At 44.0% G+C, this 17,618-nt stretch overlaps 1 protein-coding gene across 2 annotated transcripts in view; it reads right to left on the bottom strand.

Annotated features, from left to right (window-relative positions):
- PARN (poly(A)-specific ribonuclease) overlaps positions 1-17,618 on the bottom strand; it is a 167,673-nt gene that overhangs the window by 129,934 nt on the left and 20,121 nt on the right. For both annotated transcript variants that reach the window (XM_007076862.3, XM_042970912.1), the window contains exons 11-16: positions 15,483-15,563; positions 11,187-11,243; positions 7,125-7,202; positions 2,771-2,814; positions 1,635-1,677; positions 443-518 (exon numbers count right to left, since the gene is read on the bottom strand). In XM_007076862.3, coding sequence (XP_007076924.1) covers positions 443-518; positions 1,635-1,677; positions 2,771-2,814; positions 7,125-7,202; positions 11,187-11,243; positions 15,483-15,563 — 379 coding nt within the window. The remainder of the gene's footprint in view (positions 1-442; positions 519-1,634; positions 1,678-2,770; positions 2,815-7,124; positions 7,203-11,186; positions 11,244-15,482; positions 15,564-17,618) is intronic.

The raw sequence follows: 17,618 nt of genomic DNA, 5'->3' as shown, positions 1-17,618 counted from the left end.
ATGGGAGGCAAAGGTGGAGACCCTCCTTCCTCCACCGTCAACCCAATTCTTGGGCTTTCCTGAGACAAAAAGTGTTTCCATTCGACCCCTGGCAATTAAGCACCAACTCTTTGTCTCTGCTTAAACAATGCCCCATAGAAAAGATAGATACATCAAGTTTTGGGAGAATTCCAAGCATTAAGAAATAAAAGCCCTGAAGCTTTAATTGCTAAACTTCTCAATGCATGGCTACCTGACTGATTCACCTAAAATAGATGTAGGATTATGAGACCAGCTTTGTTCAGAAAGCGTAAGTCAACAAAGGGCAGGAGCAAGGCAACTCAGCCAAGATCCACAAATGTGCACGGCTGGTTTCCAGAGCAACTTCTCTTTCCTTGTGTGATATACGTCAGTAATGATCACAAGGGCCTTGGGCACTATCAGGATCACTTTATATTCTTACCAACTTTAGGAGGGTTGAAAGGTGTCTCTTTTAACCGCTTTTCCAGTTCTGCAAGAGATGTGTTGTTAATGATATCCTACAAACCAGAAAAGCAGAGAATTATGTATGAGCTTCAATCATCTCACTACAACTTACAGCAGAGATTCACTGAATGTCAGAACCCCCCCACCAAAAAAAAAACAAACAAAAAACAAAAAACAAAAACAAACCAAAAAAAACTCAGTATCTAGTACTGCCCCCTTGTGTTCTCTGAAGAAACACAAGAGTCATCATTCATTCAATGTGAAAGACAGCCAAGTGTCATTTTCACCATGCTTGGTAAGTATCACCACAAGAAAGGTTTTTAAGTCATGTTAAATACCTACAGAACTTGGGCCAGAAACCTATACAGTTCTGGCATTCATTTTGCTCAGTTATATAAAGTCACTTCACAAAACAGCAGACAACTATACTTTTACCTGAATTTTCCTGATTAGAAAATAGAACCAAAATATACAAAATCAGGAAAATAATGAAGTGTGTGCATGTGTAACCTATTAAAAAATGCATTATACACACACACACGCACACACACACACACGCATTTTTAGTAGGCTCTATGCCCAACATGAGGCTTGAACTCACAACCCCAAGAACAAGAATCACATGCTCTACTGACTGAGCCAGCCAAGCGCACTCCCTCAAAAAAACACACTATATATTTTAACATTAAAAACGTTTACATTCAAAAAGAATATAGGAGAAAAAAATAATTCCACCACCCAAAGACAACCATTATTCACATTTTGATATATTTATTTCTAGTTCTTTTCCAATTTTTTTTTCTTTTTTGGGTATATTTGAAAATGATATTTAGGGGCACCTGGGTAGCTCATTCGGTGTCCAACGTCAGCTCAAGTCATGATCTCAGGGCTCCTGGGTTCAAGCCCCACATCAGGTTCTGTGCTGACAGCTCAGAGCCTGGAGCCTGCTTCAAATTCTGTCTCTCTCTCTCTCTCTCTCTCTCTCTGTCCCTCCCCTGCTTGTGCTTTGTCTCTCTGTGTCTCAAAAATAAATAAATGTTAAAAAATATATATATATAAAAAAAAGAAAGAAAATGATATTTAAATAGACCAGAATTTCAAGCGCCTAGTGGCAATTCGAAACACATCAAAACATAGCTTATCAGTGATAGCTCAAATTTTAAAAATACCTTAAAAGGTTGTGTGCTGGCCATCAATTTTGTATCCAAGAGTCTAAAAACAAAAGAATTTTCAATAAGGCAAACGGTCCAAAATGTATATTACTCAAATGAAAAGCCTACTGTCCTAAAAGCCGACAGGAGAATTAAACATGTGAGCCGTTTTGACATAGGGCCGGCATCTCCACATCAGACTGGGACTCCGTCCTCTCAACCCCTCTTCATCACGAGACTATGGGACTCCACCACACTCAGAGCACAGCTCTAGATCTGCTTGGACCCCGAGAGGGTATGGGCTATGTCAGTCTCAAGGAGAAGGCAAAGATCTTCCCAAGTTTTTACATGGTTCAAATATGGTTGCAGGTCTAACACCCACCCCCCGCCCCCCAACGCCATTACCAACTGCTGTCCTACCCAGATTTGTACAAAATAAACTCGTGGAGGGAAAAATCTGCATTTGTTAGTTTCATGTATTCTTGTTATTTGTTAGAATTCGGTTTCAGAGATTAGAATAAGGAAAAAAGAGAAAAAAAAGGAGAGAGACACTAATATGAAAACGCTGTTTCTTTTGACATAAATGTGAACAGTGTAGGTAACAGGACAGAATTAGCCCAGAGAGAAGAATGACGGCTCTGCTACCATGCCCGTCCCTCTTCAGACTCGTCCTCACACACAGACCCTCGCTTTGGAGGCTCCACGTGGCTGACATGGGACCTGTGACACTAACAGGTAAACTCAGAGTTGAGGGAAAAAATCTCTAGCCAGAAAGTTCTTGACAAACTACAGAATACTCTCAACTGGACACCTGACAAGGACAAGGCAGGTTCAACGTATCAGAGAGACAAGAGCCAATCCAAGAAGTCTCCACCGGTTTTTCAGACCGCAGGGTGTGGGACAAGAAGAAATAAATTGCCATCTATTTTCACTCTGAGTTCGAATTTTGACTTTTAATGGAATAAAACAAACCATCGATTATAAAATCAAACCATCACAGCTGGACCTGTTAAAACATTTCCCAGCTTGTATCAACTGGATCGTAACCATGATCGGGTAATTACTATTATTACTATTTATTACCTGTTTGTATCACAGATAGTAGGAGCACTATTTTGAATGAAAGACAAAAAGAATCCTTGAAGAAAGCTTACCTGGGGAAAACACATGTTGTCATCTCCTTAAACTCATTTAAGTCCTAAAAAACAACAAAACACGGACGATGACTTGCTGCGATTTTTACTAAACACACTCACGATACTGCAAACATACATGAACATTTCAAGCTTCACAGCTCTCTCTTCAAACTGTGATACTCACGCGGGCCCTTTAAACTCAACGGCCAGATTCATTTCCAGTTAATAATTACTTTCTGAAAATCTTCACAATCTCCTCACTGACTGGGATGCTATGATCTGAAATAAAACCTTTGCATAACCAAAATAGACAAACTCCAGTATCTTATGGCTGAAACAGGAGGGGGAAAGGTTTCTATTACACAAAGAAAGCTTTCAGTAATAGCTCTATTCAGCAAATCCATCCTAACAGCGAGACTAGCACGGTTATTTAAATAGAATGGTTTATATAGGAAATGGGCATTGTGTAAACTAGGTTATACCGTTACTGAGAACGCCTCTGAAATGCTAGTTAAAAAGGCCATTAAAGCACAGACCTTCCAATACGCAAGATGCATGCTGTAACTACTCAGAAAATTGCTAAAGAAGCACCAGTAGCAAGTGCCTAAATTAGACAATTTATTTCCCGGTTTGTTTTGATCAGGAAGTCTAAAGCTGAAAGGAGACGACTCCAATTTTGAATGAACTCATTTACATACATAATTGCCACGCTAGACTGAATCGTCATACTCCTGACCCTTTGTAACTACACTTCTCTTCAGCGTTATTCATGCTTCATAGCAAACTGCCACTTCCAATTAGCTTTCCAAGCCTATAAATACACACTGTATTTAGCTAGTTGGGAATATTTACCAGCTTTTCAGTGGCTGTCGTTAAATTAACAGACAATACGTGAACAAGTGGTTTCAGTGCTGAAGCCAAACAAAAATACAATGACTGCTGTCACCCCTCAATGCCATCACAGAGCCTCAAAAGCAAGAAAAAATTAGAATTCTGGCTCCTTCCAGGGCTAGCGTATATAACAGAGCTCTGGACCAAGGCCTTCTAAAAGGTCATGCCTAAGTACCAAGAAGATTCTTCAGAAGAGACTCTCCCCTAAAAGGCAGCTCCAAAACATGGATTCTTCAGAACGCTTTTAAATGCAAAATGTGGTACTAGTGCATGCAAAAGTTCTCCCATTTTAAATATGTTTTCGCATTTATTCTCAATGCTTCTTCCAAAACTAGCTGGAAGAAAACCATTTTCTCCTTCTGACGGACAGAACACAAAGTTCAATTACTTACTAAGGTCGCCTTAGTAATAAAGCAAGGGATGAAGCCAAGTCTCCTAACTCATGTCCGACTCTGCGGCAAATCACATGCCCTTTCTACTAGAACTGGATTCAGAACTACAATAGTTTCATTCAAGGTGACATTTATTAAGCGCGTGGACAATGTGCTATACCAGGCGTTTGGACCCGTAAACCCCTTCTCCAGGGGAGCCGATCACCTAGAAGAAAGGGGGGGAGCTGTCAACAAAAACTGTAGGCACAAGAGGTACACGGTTCTGTGAGAGTTCCAAGAAAGGAAAGATCACCTCTCGGGCAAGGCAAGCGGGCATGCAAAACTTCATGGAAGAGGCGTCTGCTGGACCTTGGTAAGACAGGGAAAGCTGCATACAGCAAACGTGGAGAAAATCCAAAGTGGAGGAAATGGGAGACCAAACCACGGACAGGCTGAAACACAAAGCAGTTCCCAGGAACAAATGAGCCAGGCCTGCTGGCCGAAAGGAGACCCACAAGTGACGAGAAGGCACAGGACAGCTGGGCCAGATCACAGAGACGCTGGATACGCCAGGCTACAAAGAATCAGCTGTATAGAAAAGCAAAGAATGTGGGATTAGGTTCAGACTTTTGAGCAGGGTCAGTGATGTGAGCAGAGCCATATATCAGAAGATTATAAAACTAGCACAGTCAGAAGATAACTCAATTGTTAACATTCAATGCCTCCTCTGTGCCAAGCTCTATTTGGTGTTCAGACGCAGGATGTTAACACACTTTCCTCTTTCCTTACCAATCACTTCACTGGTTTAAAGGTCAAAAAAATCACGAGAGGAGCTGCTGTACTTGGCCAACAGAAGTGGCTGATCTGCAGTAAACATTAGCTGTTTAGATTATACACTGCAAATTCACACCGGTCCTATTTGTTTTGAGACTCACCACTACGAAAACTTTCAGTCCCAGAGGGTGATACAGTTGTCCTAAAAGCCCTGACAGTCCTGAGGGTACAGAAATAGGACAAGGGAAGCAGCAGATCCACTGTATTCTCAGCTGGGCTTTGCTAGACTTTTCCAAAGAAAGCAATCAAGACGGCGATGGAATAAGGTCTCATAAGAAACATGAAATAACTCAGGCTTTGCCTATGTATAAGCGACACTGAGCTCTGAAGGAGGTATCTTCCAGTCCAGAAGTCATGAAAGATTAATGTGGTGGCAGCTGAAAGCAGGGATTGGCAAATCATGGCCTACAGGCCAAATCTGGCCCGTTACCTATGTTTTAAACAAAGTTTTACTCGAGCAAAGCCACACCCATTTGTTTATCCATTCTATGGCCATTTTCGGGCTATAATGGCAGTGCTCAGAGCTGTGACATAGACTGTACACCCTGCAAAGCCTAAAATATCTTACTATCTGGCCGTTTATAGAAAAAGTTTGCCAACCTTTGTTTTAAAGGACGACCTGAAAGACAAGGAAGCCTGCCTGGGGTCTGCTAGGCTCCAGATGAGAAGGCTACTTGCAGTTAAAACGAAGAGGTCCAAATGTGAGAGACGGCACGGAGACAAGTGGTCAGGATTCTGTAAGTGATCAGGAAGAGGCCCAACTAACGTCAAAAAACAGTAATGGTGAGAGGGTATCGTTTATAATTTATAGTAAAGGAATAAGGAGAGATAACTGGTTGGGAGAGAGTGAGAAGGGAAGAAAGGCAGTGTAAGCTACACATCTCGTCTGAGACCTAGAAATTACAAACACCTCCTGGTCTGAAGGCTATCCGGATGGAGTCGTGTGGAGTCGGCGGGAACCGTGCACCTGCATCCGGGGAATGATCACGGCTGGAGATAAAGATGGCACTGTCTTCGGCTGACGGCATGAGTGTGGGTGAGATCCCCGAAGGCGGAAAGCAGGGAGAGCCAATAAAGGAGTGGGGAGGACGAGCAATGGGAGGTAAGCAAGATGAGGCCACGTGCACAGTTGGGAGCAGAGGAGGAAGAGACAGAAGAGAACCTCCTTTCCTGCAGGGCCCAAGGAGCCCGTGCCCTGGTGCACTGAGACAACTTGGCTCCAGGAGCAAAAACGGTAAGGTTGACAGAGAATCTAAGGGAGGCAGCCCCACAAGAGGTAATCGTGAATTTTGTAGGACCTGATCCAGCTCGGCTGACCCGCAGCACAACTGGCCTTCAAAGGCCCCATTATAGCTAAAGGTAGCAGCAGCGAACTGGGAGACCACAGCCGTGGCCGAAGAAGCCCCGGCCAGCGCTAACCGAGCAAACCGCTGGCGTTAAGACGGAACAAAGGTCCAACTTTGCTCTGGCAATGGCGGACGACTGAAGATTCCCGATAACGGCTTGTAAGTACATCTCTTCAAAAATGTATGACTAAGCACATGAGACTCTCTCCCTGGGAACATGGTGCCTACAAGGAAACAGCTCTCGTGTAGAGAACACTGTCACAGTAGTAAGGAACTGGGAATTTCTTTCTCTTCTTTTTTCAAGTTTTTATTTAAATTCCAGTTAGTTAACACACGGTGTAATATCAGTTTCAGGCGGACGACACAGTAATTCCCCACTCCCACACGTCACCCAGTGCTCATCCCAGCGAGTGCACTCCTTCCTCCCCCTCCCGACCTAGCCCATCCCCCACCCGCCTCCCCTCTCGCGACCATCAGCGTGTTCTCTACAGTCAAGAGCCTGTTTCTTGGTTTGCCTCTCTCTCTCTTTTTTTCCCCTTTGCTCGTTCGTTTTGTTTCTTATGTTCCACATGAGTGAAACCATACAGTATTTGTCTTTCTCTGACTTATTCCACTTAGCATGATACTCTCTAGCTCCGCCAACGTCGTTGCCATGGCAAGGAATCGTGAAGTTTTAACACAGCTTGGGACACCTGGGGGACTCACTCCGTTGAGCGTCCGACTTCGGCTCATGTCACGATCCTGTAGATCGTGAGTTCGAGCCCTGCATCGGGCTCTGTGCTGACAGCTCGGAGCCTGGAGCCTGCTTGGGATTCTGTGTCTCCCTCTCTCTCTCTGCCCCTCCCCTGTGCTCACTCGCTCTCTCTCTCTCTCTCTCCCCCTCAAAAATAAACATTAAAAAAAAATTTGGACCCAGGCTGAGTCACTTACCGCAGGCAGAGGGCAGTAGAATTGATGAACCGTGTGCATGACATCCAAGAGCATATTGTGTCCAATGACGAGTTTTCCCTACAGAAAGTCAAGGTCAGGAAAAAGACTTCTTGGCACAAAATTATATTGGCGCTTGAGACGGAAATGTGCGGTTCATATTCTATGAGGACTTTGTCCTAAACTTACTTTTTGACATGAAAAAAAAACCCCAAAAAAACCTTATATGTGGATAAATAAGTTGGGCCCGGCTTTCTTCCTCTTTAATCTCAGCGTATTAGATCCAGAATGCAAAGTAAAAGCACCAATGACTTTGATTTCATTGATGTTTTTCTCCGCTTTTTATTCATCTTGCCACCTTCAAGAATCAGAAGTAGTAAAATTTTTATTGAAGAGCTCAAAAAAGTAACTGAAAATGCTAACTACCTTGACCTGTCAATAATTTGTCAACAGATTCCAAACATCTATTCTAGGAGTGTGTTCTTTAAAACAACTCATTTATTTTCAAAAGATACATTCACAAGAACGCTGAAAGGTAAAAAAAATAAATAAACTTGAGTTCTATTAAACAGGATGAATTTCCATTTCCTTCACATCTCTGTCAAAATTCATGTGCATTTCCAGTGCAATTTGCTGCTTTGCTTTTCAACCAACTGAACTACAGTATGTGTTCAATCAATTACTCCATCATGATAAAAATTTAACTATCAAAATGGAACACTGACCTACATTCAGCTAGCCAGGTGACACCATTTTTAACATAAAGCATCTGGTCATTACAATGGAGCTTTTGACCGGGTCCCAGTGCACCTCCAGAGTGATACTCCTTGACTCATAGGGCTAACCACAATTCTCTGAAATAAATAATTCCATACAAAATCTTCCAAATCCAACAGACAAGCTCTCCTTTCGGCCACAGCAGTAACTACCACAGTAGGAACCTACTGCCAGATCTGGTTTCTAAACACCATTATCCAATAAAAGGAACCAGGCCTCCGTGGAGACCTTACGGTTCTAGAACTAAGGCAGGGAAAACACAATAGGAGTCTGAACATTCTGTGATGCCAGAAAGTAAGGAGGTGCTCCAAGAAGGATGGGGGCCTGTTCAAAGGACACAGGAGCCAAGCTGAAGAAGCGCCAATGGCCAAAAGTGATACATTTTGAGCAACAAAATAAACAATAAAAATATCAGATTACAATCTGTAGAATAACATAAATTCCTCGAAGTGTGTGCTTCTTTAAACATTTTTTAAATGAATACATAAACATGAAATAAGGGACATTGCTTCCTTACAGAAGAATTCCAAGAACAAGGGTAGAAAGAAAGAAGAAAATATAAACTCACCATTAAAACACCAAAGTAATAATGGCTGCAGACAAAATCCACTGACATGCTGTTTTAGTGGGCAAGAGGTTGAGAAAAAGCAGCATTTTCATAGTCTCAAAGTATCCCCCCGAATTTATTAGCCACAGAGGGACAAATGATAATGTCACAGTACACAATTACAGCAGATACCAGCTCAACCAGGTGATCAAGGTCAACATCACAAACTATCATTTCCGTGGGATTCTTGCCAAAACTGTACATCCTCAATCCAATCGTGAGAAAAGATCAGGCAAACCCAAACTGAGGGATATCTGACAAAATTACGATCAGCATTCTTTAAGCACATCGAATTACAAAAGACAAAAAGAGACTGCTCAGAGGGCTGAAGACTAAAGGGAAAGGACAAGTCAATGCGACATAGGATCCTGGAAAGAATTGTGAATGGAAAACGGAGTCATTGGGGAGAGTGATGAAGTTCAAATCAGCTCGAGAGTCCGGTTCATAATACTGTATGTACCAGCGTTAATTTCCTGGTTCTGATACCCCCGTGGTTATATGAGGCATCAGTGTAAGGGTAGCTGGGAGAGGGATCTACGGAAACTCAACTATTTTTGCAACTTGTCTATAGTTTCTTAAACTATAGAAAATACATATTTACTACGAACAGTGCCAGGGAGAGAATGTGGTGTCATATAAATATTTAAGAGTGTTCAGTGTTCACTGGCTTTACATAGCCCGACTCTGTTTTTAAGGGATGTGGTTTAGAAATATTAAATGTCTGGATTGCTAAGAAATAGGACTTTTCTTCAGTAGTAGGCTTTGTGACGTTAACTACCAACGGTCATCAACATGCTACGAATTATTCTGTAGGAGACAAGACAACAGGGAGGGAAAACCAACAAACACACAGCCAGCGAAGGCATCTGAATATGAACCAGGAAAACAAACAGTCTCAGGATGGCTACCAGAGTTCAAAGCCAACTGACGCCCCACATGTCTGTACAGGCCAGCCTCAGTAAAATTAACCACTTGACTGAAGTCCGCAGGCTGAGTGTGTATAATGGAAGCAAATGTGACCAGAAGACCCTCTTTGCTCCTCTGGATACCTGTTATCCTAGCCACTTCTGAACAGACTCTCACCTTGTTTCTCTCCAGACTCATCTGGCTTTCTATTCCACTCTGACTACCTCACTCACTTCAGACCAACAGCTCCCAGTGAGCTCAGGGCTCTGTCACTGCTGTCTGTCCCCAGTCGAGGACTGTGGCAGGCCTGCCCTCAAGACCTGATCTGACAAGCCCACACCTGGTGGTGGGACAGCCACGGAACTCTGGGGGGATCTCTACAGCCTTAAAGTGTCCTTAATACAAAGCTGGGCATCTAAGGGACAAGATGATTCCGTCTCTAGGGGGGACAATTCCTTCTCCATGGCCGACACTCAAGGAACAGAAAGTCTTAGACTCCAGGCTATTTAGCAACCCAGCAAGCTGCCTGACTCGGATATACAATCCGCAAAACCACCAGCAGCCTGACCCAGTTTATCTGTGCAAGATGTGGAGGCCTCTTTGCCAAAGGAACTTAGGAAACAAGCAAAAATGTCTACCGTACCTATCATGGAACCCTCTAGCATATATACACAAATAGTCAACACATTTTGAAAACTCATCAAATATCATCAAAGCTATCAAGATAGAAGATTCAGTTACAGTTATACAGAACTCCGTTATTTTTGTCCTCTAGATTCTTCTAATTAAGGAAAAACGCCCTCAGTCAGAAACCTGATTATTTCTCCCCACACTCTGTCCTTTCTTATTCCACTTCTTACTAGTTTTGAGAATAATAAATGTTAGTTTCACGCAGCCATATAAAGACATTGTAGTATAATCCTATGCATTTTACAAGAAAACCTTTTCTTTTCAATTTTTTAAAGTAATCTCTACACCCAACATGGGCCTCGAACTCCCAACCCCGAGATCAAGAGCTGAACGCTCTACTCACTGAGGAACCAGGGGCCCCTATGAGAAAACCTTCCGAAAAATGGTGTGTATCCAATCAACAATTACAACGTCCCACCCGGTGCATTATAACCAGTCTCCCTCCATACCAGGTAAACATTCTACATGTGATCAAATGGCTAATCCACAATCATAACTAAGCATCTCACCTTAGATGTTATATTCAGAAATCTAGTTAAAAAGAAAAAGCCTGGGGGTGCCTGGGTGGCTGAGTCAGTGGAGCGTCGGACTTCAGCTCAGGTCATGATTCGTGAGTTTAAGCCCAACATCAGGCTCCGTGCTGACAGCACAGAGCCTGCCTGTGATAATCTCTCTGCCCACCCCCACCCCTCCCCACCCACCGCTCTCGCTCCCTCTCTCTCAAAATAAACAAATAAAAAAAAAAAAGAAGAAGAAGAAGAAGAAGAAGAAAAGGGCTCCTGGGTGGCTGAGTCAAAGGTACAACTCTTGGTTTCAGTTCATGTTGTGATCTCACATTTCATGAGTTCGAGCCCCAAAATGGGCTCCATGCTGACAGTATAGAGCCCGCTTGGGATTCTCTCTCCCTCCCTCTTTCTGACGCACGGTCTCTCTGTCTCAAAATAAACTGAAAGAAAGAAAGAAAGAAAGAAAGAAAGAAAGAAAGAAAGAAAGAAAGAAAGAAAGAAAGAAAGAAAGAGAAAGAGAGAGAGAGGAAGGAAGGGAGGGAGGAAGGAAGGAAAATAGATAGACCCTGGTTCACTTACCGAATTGGCAATGGCATGAATAACTCTAGAAAATCCCACAGCGTCATTCAGTTCTTCCTAATTTAGAGAAACAAACCAAGGAAACTATTGATGTACATATATTCCTTAGTTGCACAGGTTAAAACCTAGCCCCCAAAAAGCACTGAAATGTTACATCGAGTTAGACAGCTTTAGTTTCCCATAGTCTGTCTCCATCATCCTAAACAACTGCATCTGAAATGATCAATGTATAGACCACTCTTCTGTTTTAGAACATGGAACTAGCAAGGAGCAAATTATTTATTAGTTACTGTACTAACAGTGCCTAGGGTTTACCCATCACCGCACATCGTTTGCTGAAATTTCTATGGCTAGCAAGCAGTCTTAAAGACACAAACTTTTCAGTGTGCCTGGGTGGCTCAGTTAAGCATCTGACTCAGGTCATGATCTCATAGCTTGTGGGTTGTAGCCCCACATCGGGCTCTGTGCTGACAGCTCAGAGCCTGGAGCCTGCTTCGGATTGTGTGTGTGTGTGTGTGTGTGTGTGTGTGTGTGTATCTCCCTCTGCCCCTCCCCACTCACACTTTGTCTCTCTCTCTCAAAAAATAAACAAACATAAAATAAAAAAAAAAAAAAAACCCACAATCTTTTCTCAGCTGCCACCTGCTGACCAAATTCAACACTGCATTAAATTCTGAGGAAACCTATCCAGCAGTTGACGGATCCCATCAAGCATTTTCCAAATTCTCCCGGCTTTTTCGTCAAATGCATTTTTTATACAACGTTTATAGTACAACATTCTGAGACCCATCCCCATTCGGTTTCGTCCCTCCTTTCTTCCCGGTGGTGGGTAAATGGGCTCAATTTCCCTATCTTGCGAGCAGCCGCAGCCCCGTCTGCTCTCATCACGGCTACATAACTCAAGTCTTCCCTCTGCTCACTAGCTCCAGCTTCAATGCCAGCTACCTGCAGCCCTCTGCTCTCTGGCCTCTCCCTCACTGAAGCTGCTCCTCTCTTTCAACAACTCCCAAAGCTAACGAGTGTTGGCCGGGATGTGGAGAAAACTGTAACACTCGTGCCCTGTTGGTGGAAACACAAAGTGGCACAGTCACTACGGAAAACAGTATGGTGGTTCCTCAAAAAATTAAATATATAGGGGCGCCTGGGTGGCTCAGTCGGCTAAGCGTCCGACTTCAGCTCAGGCCGTCATCTCGAGATCCGTGAGTTCAAGCCCCGCGTCGGGCTCTGTGCTGCCGGCTTGGAGCCTAGAGCCTGCTTCGAATTCTGTGTGTCCCCGTCTTGCTTGCACTCTGTCTCTCTCCCTCTCAAAAATAAAGAAATGTTTTAAAAAAATTTTTTTAATTAAATAAAGAATTTCCATATGATCCAGCAATTTCATTTCTGGGTATATACCCAAAGGAACTGAAAGCAGGAACTCCAGGAGATATTTGCACACCCTTGATCACAGCAGAGTTATTTCACAAAGATCAAAAAGGTGGAAGCAACCCAGTATCCATGATGCGTGAGTGAAGAAAATGTGGCATATACAGACAATGGACTATTATTCAGCTTAAAAAGGAAGGGAATTCTGATCCCTGCTACAACATGGATGAACCCGGGGACATCACGCTAAGTGAAATAAGCCAGTCACAAAAAGACAAACAGTGTAGGACTCCACTCAGAGAAGGTACCAGGAGTAGTCAAACTCCTAGAGACAGAAAGTAGAATGGTGGGTGGCAGGGGCTGGGGCAGGGGGTAGAAAGGGAGCCAGTGTTTAATGGGGACAGAGTTTCAGTTTTGCAGGACGAAAACAGTTACGAGGACAGATGGCAGTGATGGCTAGACAATAAGGTGAACATACTTACTACCACAGAACTGTATGCACACTTAGAGATAGGATACGGGCGCCTGGGGGGCTCAGTCAGGTAAGTGTCTGACTTCCACTCTGGTCATGATCTCACAGTTTGAGTCTGAGTTCGAGCCCCGCCTTAGGCTCTCTGCTGCCAGCAAAGAGCCCGCTTTTTAATCCTCTGTCCCCCTCTCTCTGCCCCTCCCCTGCTCGCTCTCTCTCTCTCTCTCTCTGTCTCAAAAATAAATAAATGTTTAGGGGCACCTGGGTGGCTCAGTGGGTTAAGCGTCCGACTTCGGCTCAGGTCATGATCTCATGGTCCGTGAGTCTGAGCCCCGCATCAGGTTGTGCTGACAGCTCAGAGCCTGGAGCCTGGTTCAGATTCTGTGTCTCCCTCTCTCTCTGCCCCTCCCCTGCTCACACTCCATCTCTCTCTCTTTCTCTCTCAAATATAAAAAATAAAACATAAAAAAAAATTCTTAATGTAAAATAAGAAATAGGGTAGTAAATTTTATGTGTATTTTGCCACAATTAAAACTTTTTTTTAACTTTTAAGACCGTTTTTTAGAAACTTCACATCGCTATGCAAATTTTTAATGACATTTTGATGGCTTCCTCCCAGACAGACTGTTAGCTCTTAGACAGGAAAGCCAGGAATCATTTATTCTTATACCCTCTGTACCGACCATAATGCTTGAACATATGGGGAATATGTTATAAATGGTGAATAATCTGACCCTAATTCCTATACCAAAGTTTTGATTCTTCCTTGTGACCAGAGGTCCTTCTCGTCAAGTGCATGAATTCCTGTGGTGGGGAGTGCTGGGTTGGGGTCCCAGCTAAATATCCCGGTTCCCTTGGGTCTCAAGATTTCTGTCTCTTTCTCCTCTGTCCTCTGGCAAACTATAACAGATATTTGGAATTCTATCTCTCAAAACCATTACTAAACTTTTACTGCAACACTTTAAAAAAAAAAAACAACTCCTCCCAAGGCTAAGCCAACGGCCACATCTCAGTCCTTATCCTTACTCCTCCACGCCGACGTCCCCTTCTTTGAACATCCTCTTTCCTGGGCTGCTGGCCACAATACTCTCTGGGCACATGTTTCTACTTCTGCCTAACATTTAAATGCTAGATCTTTCAGGAACCCACCCCAGACCATCTTACTCTCATTCTTCAGCACATGGGAGGTGCTCCAACCCAGGCCCAGTCTCTCCACCCACGACAGCCACACCTAGCCCTCACCTCACCTTCTCTCCTGCGCTCCAGAATGACAAGCCTGCCTACAGGACACTCACCCTTGCACATATCCACTGAAGACACACAGGCCAAGGCCTGAGTTAGGACCAATCTCCTGTTGGAACACCCCAGGGGGAGCCGGTGGGTGGGACGCAGGGGCTTGTGAGGAGCTGCTACCCGGCCATCTCCCGCCCGCCTCCCTCTCTCTCCCAGGAGGCTGTCATACGGCTTCTCAGGTTCTGATGAGGCATGCGGGTTTTCTGCCCCACCCTCCTTTGCAGAATGGAGCTACGGCACAGAAAAGCACTTAGCTGTGGTCTAGAATTGACTGTTCGGTAACGGGTAGCCACAACTCACGCCGCAGTCCCCTGGCCCCTTTGGTTTCAGTGTCGTCTTTCTGGTGTGTGGGACAGGGACCAGATGTAGTTGGCACCACTGGCTGATCCTCCTTCTTTATATAATAAGCTGCCTAAATCCAACAGTGGCTTTTTGCATCTTTACTGGTTCAATCGGTCAGGTGTGGCCCCTACTCACCCCTGGGTCACCTCCTGGCCTCCTCCACCCACATATCACTCCAGGCCACCCCACCTGCCATCCGTCTCAACAGCTCCAATCTCTGGCCTAACTATCGTTCTTCTCTCCCCTTCCACTCTCGCCACCCACACCCCATCCCAAATGCCACCGATTCTACCTTCTAAATGCTTCCAGGTTCCACCTCAACTGCTACTCACTCACTGTTTTGTTCTCGCTCACCGACACCTCTTGGCCAGGTGACTTACTCCGCAGCACATAACAGCAACCAGGAGGAGGCTGCTAACGACGCAGATCCAACCAAGCCATCCTAACCTGTCAAATCACATGTACTACCCTTCGTTTTAGGAAAACAGCAACCGCGCCCGAGGCTGAACACAGCAGTATCAGTTAACGGGCACGAGGTTCCGTGCCACACAATCTGAATGCAGACCAAGAACACTTCCCTCAAGACAGATTCACAAAGGTGAACGGTGGTCAACCACCATGTCAGACTCCTGTTGGTGGCTATGTCTACACTTTTCACCATTAAGTTGCTCTCATTCCGTTCTAGGTTTTTCTGCCAGTTCAATTCTGCTGTGATAGGAAACTATTCGTTACACTGGAATGTGACACGTGATCTGCAAACACAACGAAAGGACTAAATCGGTACTTAGATGCTGTTTCTCACCCAAACGACGTGACCATGACTCCATTACCTGTTCTTTAGCGTGTTTCTGCTGCTCCCTCCTTTTACGTTCCTCTTCATCTACTTTGCTGATGACGATGTATCGCTCCTTCTGAAAGACATAAGCCAGACGTACAACTTTCTGCAAGCAACCGGATGGCAAGCAATTCAGATACTGCTACCATTTGAAGTTATATGTTTTATCACCACACAGCCTTTCATGGGCTAAATACCCTGAAACCATTTTGAAACGCCGCCGAAAACTGAGTTGATGCATTACAAACCAAGATTCTGCCTCTGTGCTGAAATGACATCCTCCTGCAGTTTATTAACTCACCCCCACCGACATCAGAAGTATCAGTAGACTATGAGGGGTGCCTGGGTGGCATAGTCAGTTGAGCTGATCTCCGACTCCTGATCTCGGCCCAGGTCATGATCTCGCAGTTCATGGGTTCAGGCCCCGCATCGGGCTCTGTGCTGATGGTGTGGAGCCTGCTTGGGATTCTGTCTCTCCCTCTCTCTGCCCCTCCCCTGCTTGTGCGCTCTCTCTCTCTCTCTCTCTCTCTCTCTCTCTCTCTCAAAATAAATAAATAAACTTAATAAAAAAAGTTTTTTTTTAAAGAAGTGCCAATAGACCATGAGAATAAGACACTTTCCACGACTAACACTAAGAAGTTACACTGCATGTGAACGTGAATTTCTAAATAGTCAGTTTTAAAATAAAATTTCTAACACAGGCAACAACCTCTTTGACCTTGGCTGAAGCAACTTTTTTTTTTTAGTTTTTTTAATGTTTATTTATTTTTCGAGACAGAGACTGACAGAGTGTGAGCAGGGGAATGGCAGAGAGAGAGAGAGAGAGGAAGACACAGAATCAGAAGCAGGCTCCAGGCTCCGAGCTGTCAGCACAGAGCCCGATGCGGGACTCAATCCCATGAACCGTGAGATCATGACCTGAGCCAAAGTCAAACGCCCAACCAACTGAGCCACCCAGGCTCCCTGAAGCAGCTTCTTAATAGACACATCATCAGAGGCCAGGGAAACAAAAGCAAAAACGAACTATTGGGACTTGATCAAGATAAAAAACTTGTGCATGGCGAAAGACACAATCTATAAAACTAAAAGGCAACCAATGGAATGGGAGAAGACATCTGCAAATGACATATGTGATAAAGCGTTAGTATCCAAAATCTATAAAGAATTTATCAAACTCAATACCCAAAAAACAATTAACTCAGTGACGAAATGGGCAGAAGACATGAATAGACACTTCTCCAAAGACATCCAGATGGCTAACAGACACATGAAAAAATGCTCAACCTCACTCATCACCAAGGATACAAATCAAAACCACGCTGAGATACCACCTCACACCTGTCAGAATAGCTAAAATTAACAACACAAAACCCAGGTGTTGGCGCAGAAGTGGAGAAAGGGGAACCCTCTTGCACTGTTAGTGGGAATGCAAACTGGTGCAGCCACTCTGGAGAAGGGTATGGAGTTACTTCTAAAAATAGAACTACCCAACAAGCCAGCAATTGCACTATTAGATACCCAAAGGATACAAAAATGCTGATTCGAAGAGGCACAGGCACCCCACTTTTATAGCAGTGTTATCAACAATAGCCAAACTACGGAGAGAACCCAAACCCAAATATCCATACCAATGAATGGAGAAAGATGTAGTGTGTATAGGCGTGTGTGCACGCGTGTGTGTGTGTGTGTGAATACACACCAACGGACTATTACTCGGCCATCAAAAAGAAAGAAATCTTGCCATTTGCAATGACGTGGATGGAGCTAGAGCGTATTATGCTAAGCTGAATAAGTGCATCGGATAAAGATAAATACCATATGATTTCATTCAGATGTGGAATTTAAGAAACAAAACAGATGAACATAGGGGAAGGGGGGAAAAGTTGGGGGAGAGAGGGAAGCAAATCACAAGAGACTGAACGAAAGAGAACAAACAGGGTTGATTCTGGGAGGTGGGTGGGGGTTGGGCTAAATGAGGGATGGGGACTGAGGGCACCTGTCATGATGAGCCCTGGGTGTTGTATGTAAGTGATAAATCACTGAATCCTACTCCTGAAACCAATATTGCACTGTATGTTAACTACAATTTAAATTTTTTTTCAATGAAAAATAAAATGTCTGTATCGCATTT

This window comes from Panthera tigris, chromosome E3 (assembly GCF_018350195.1).
Source record: "Panthera tigris isolate Pti1 chromosome E3, P.tigris_Pti1_mat1.1, whole genome shotgun sequence".
NCBI classification, from domain to species: domain Eukaryota; kingdom Metazoa; phylum Chordata; class Mammalia; order Carnivora; family Felidae; genus Panthera; species Panthera tigris.
This window is presented reverse-complemented; position numbering and strand designations above follow the sequence as displayed.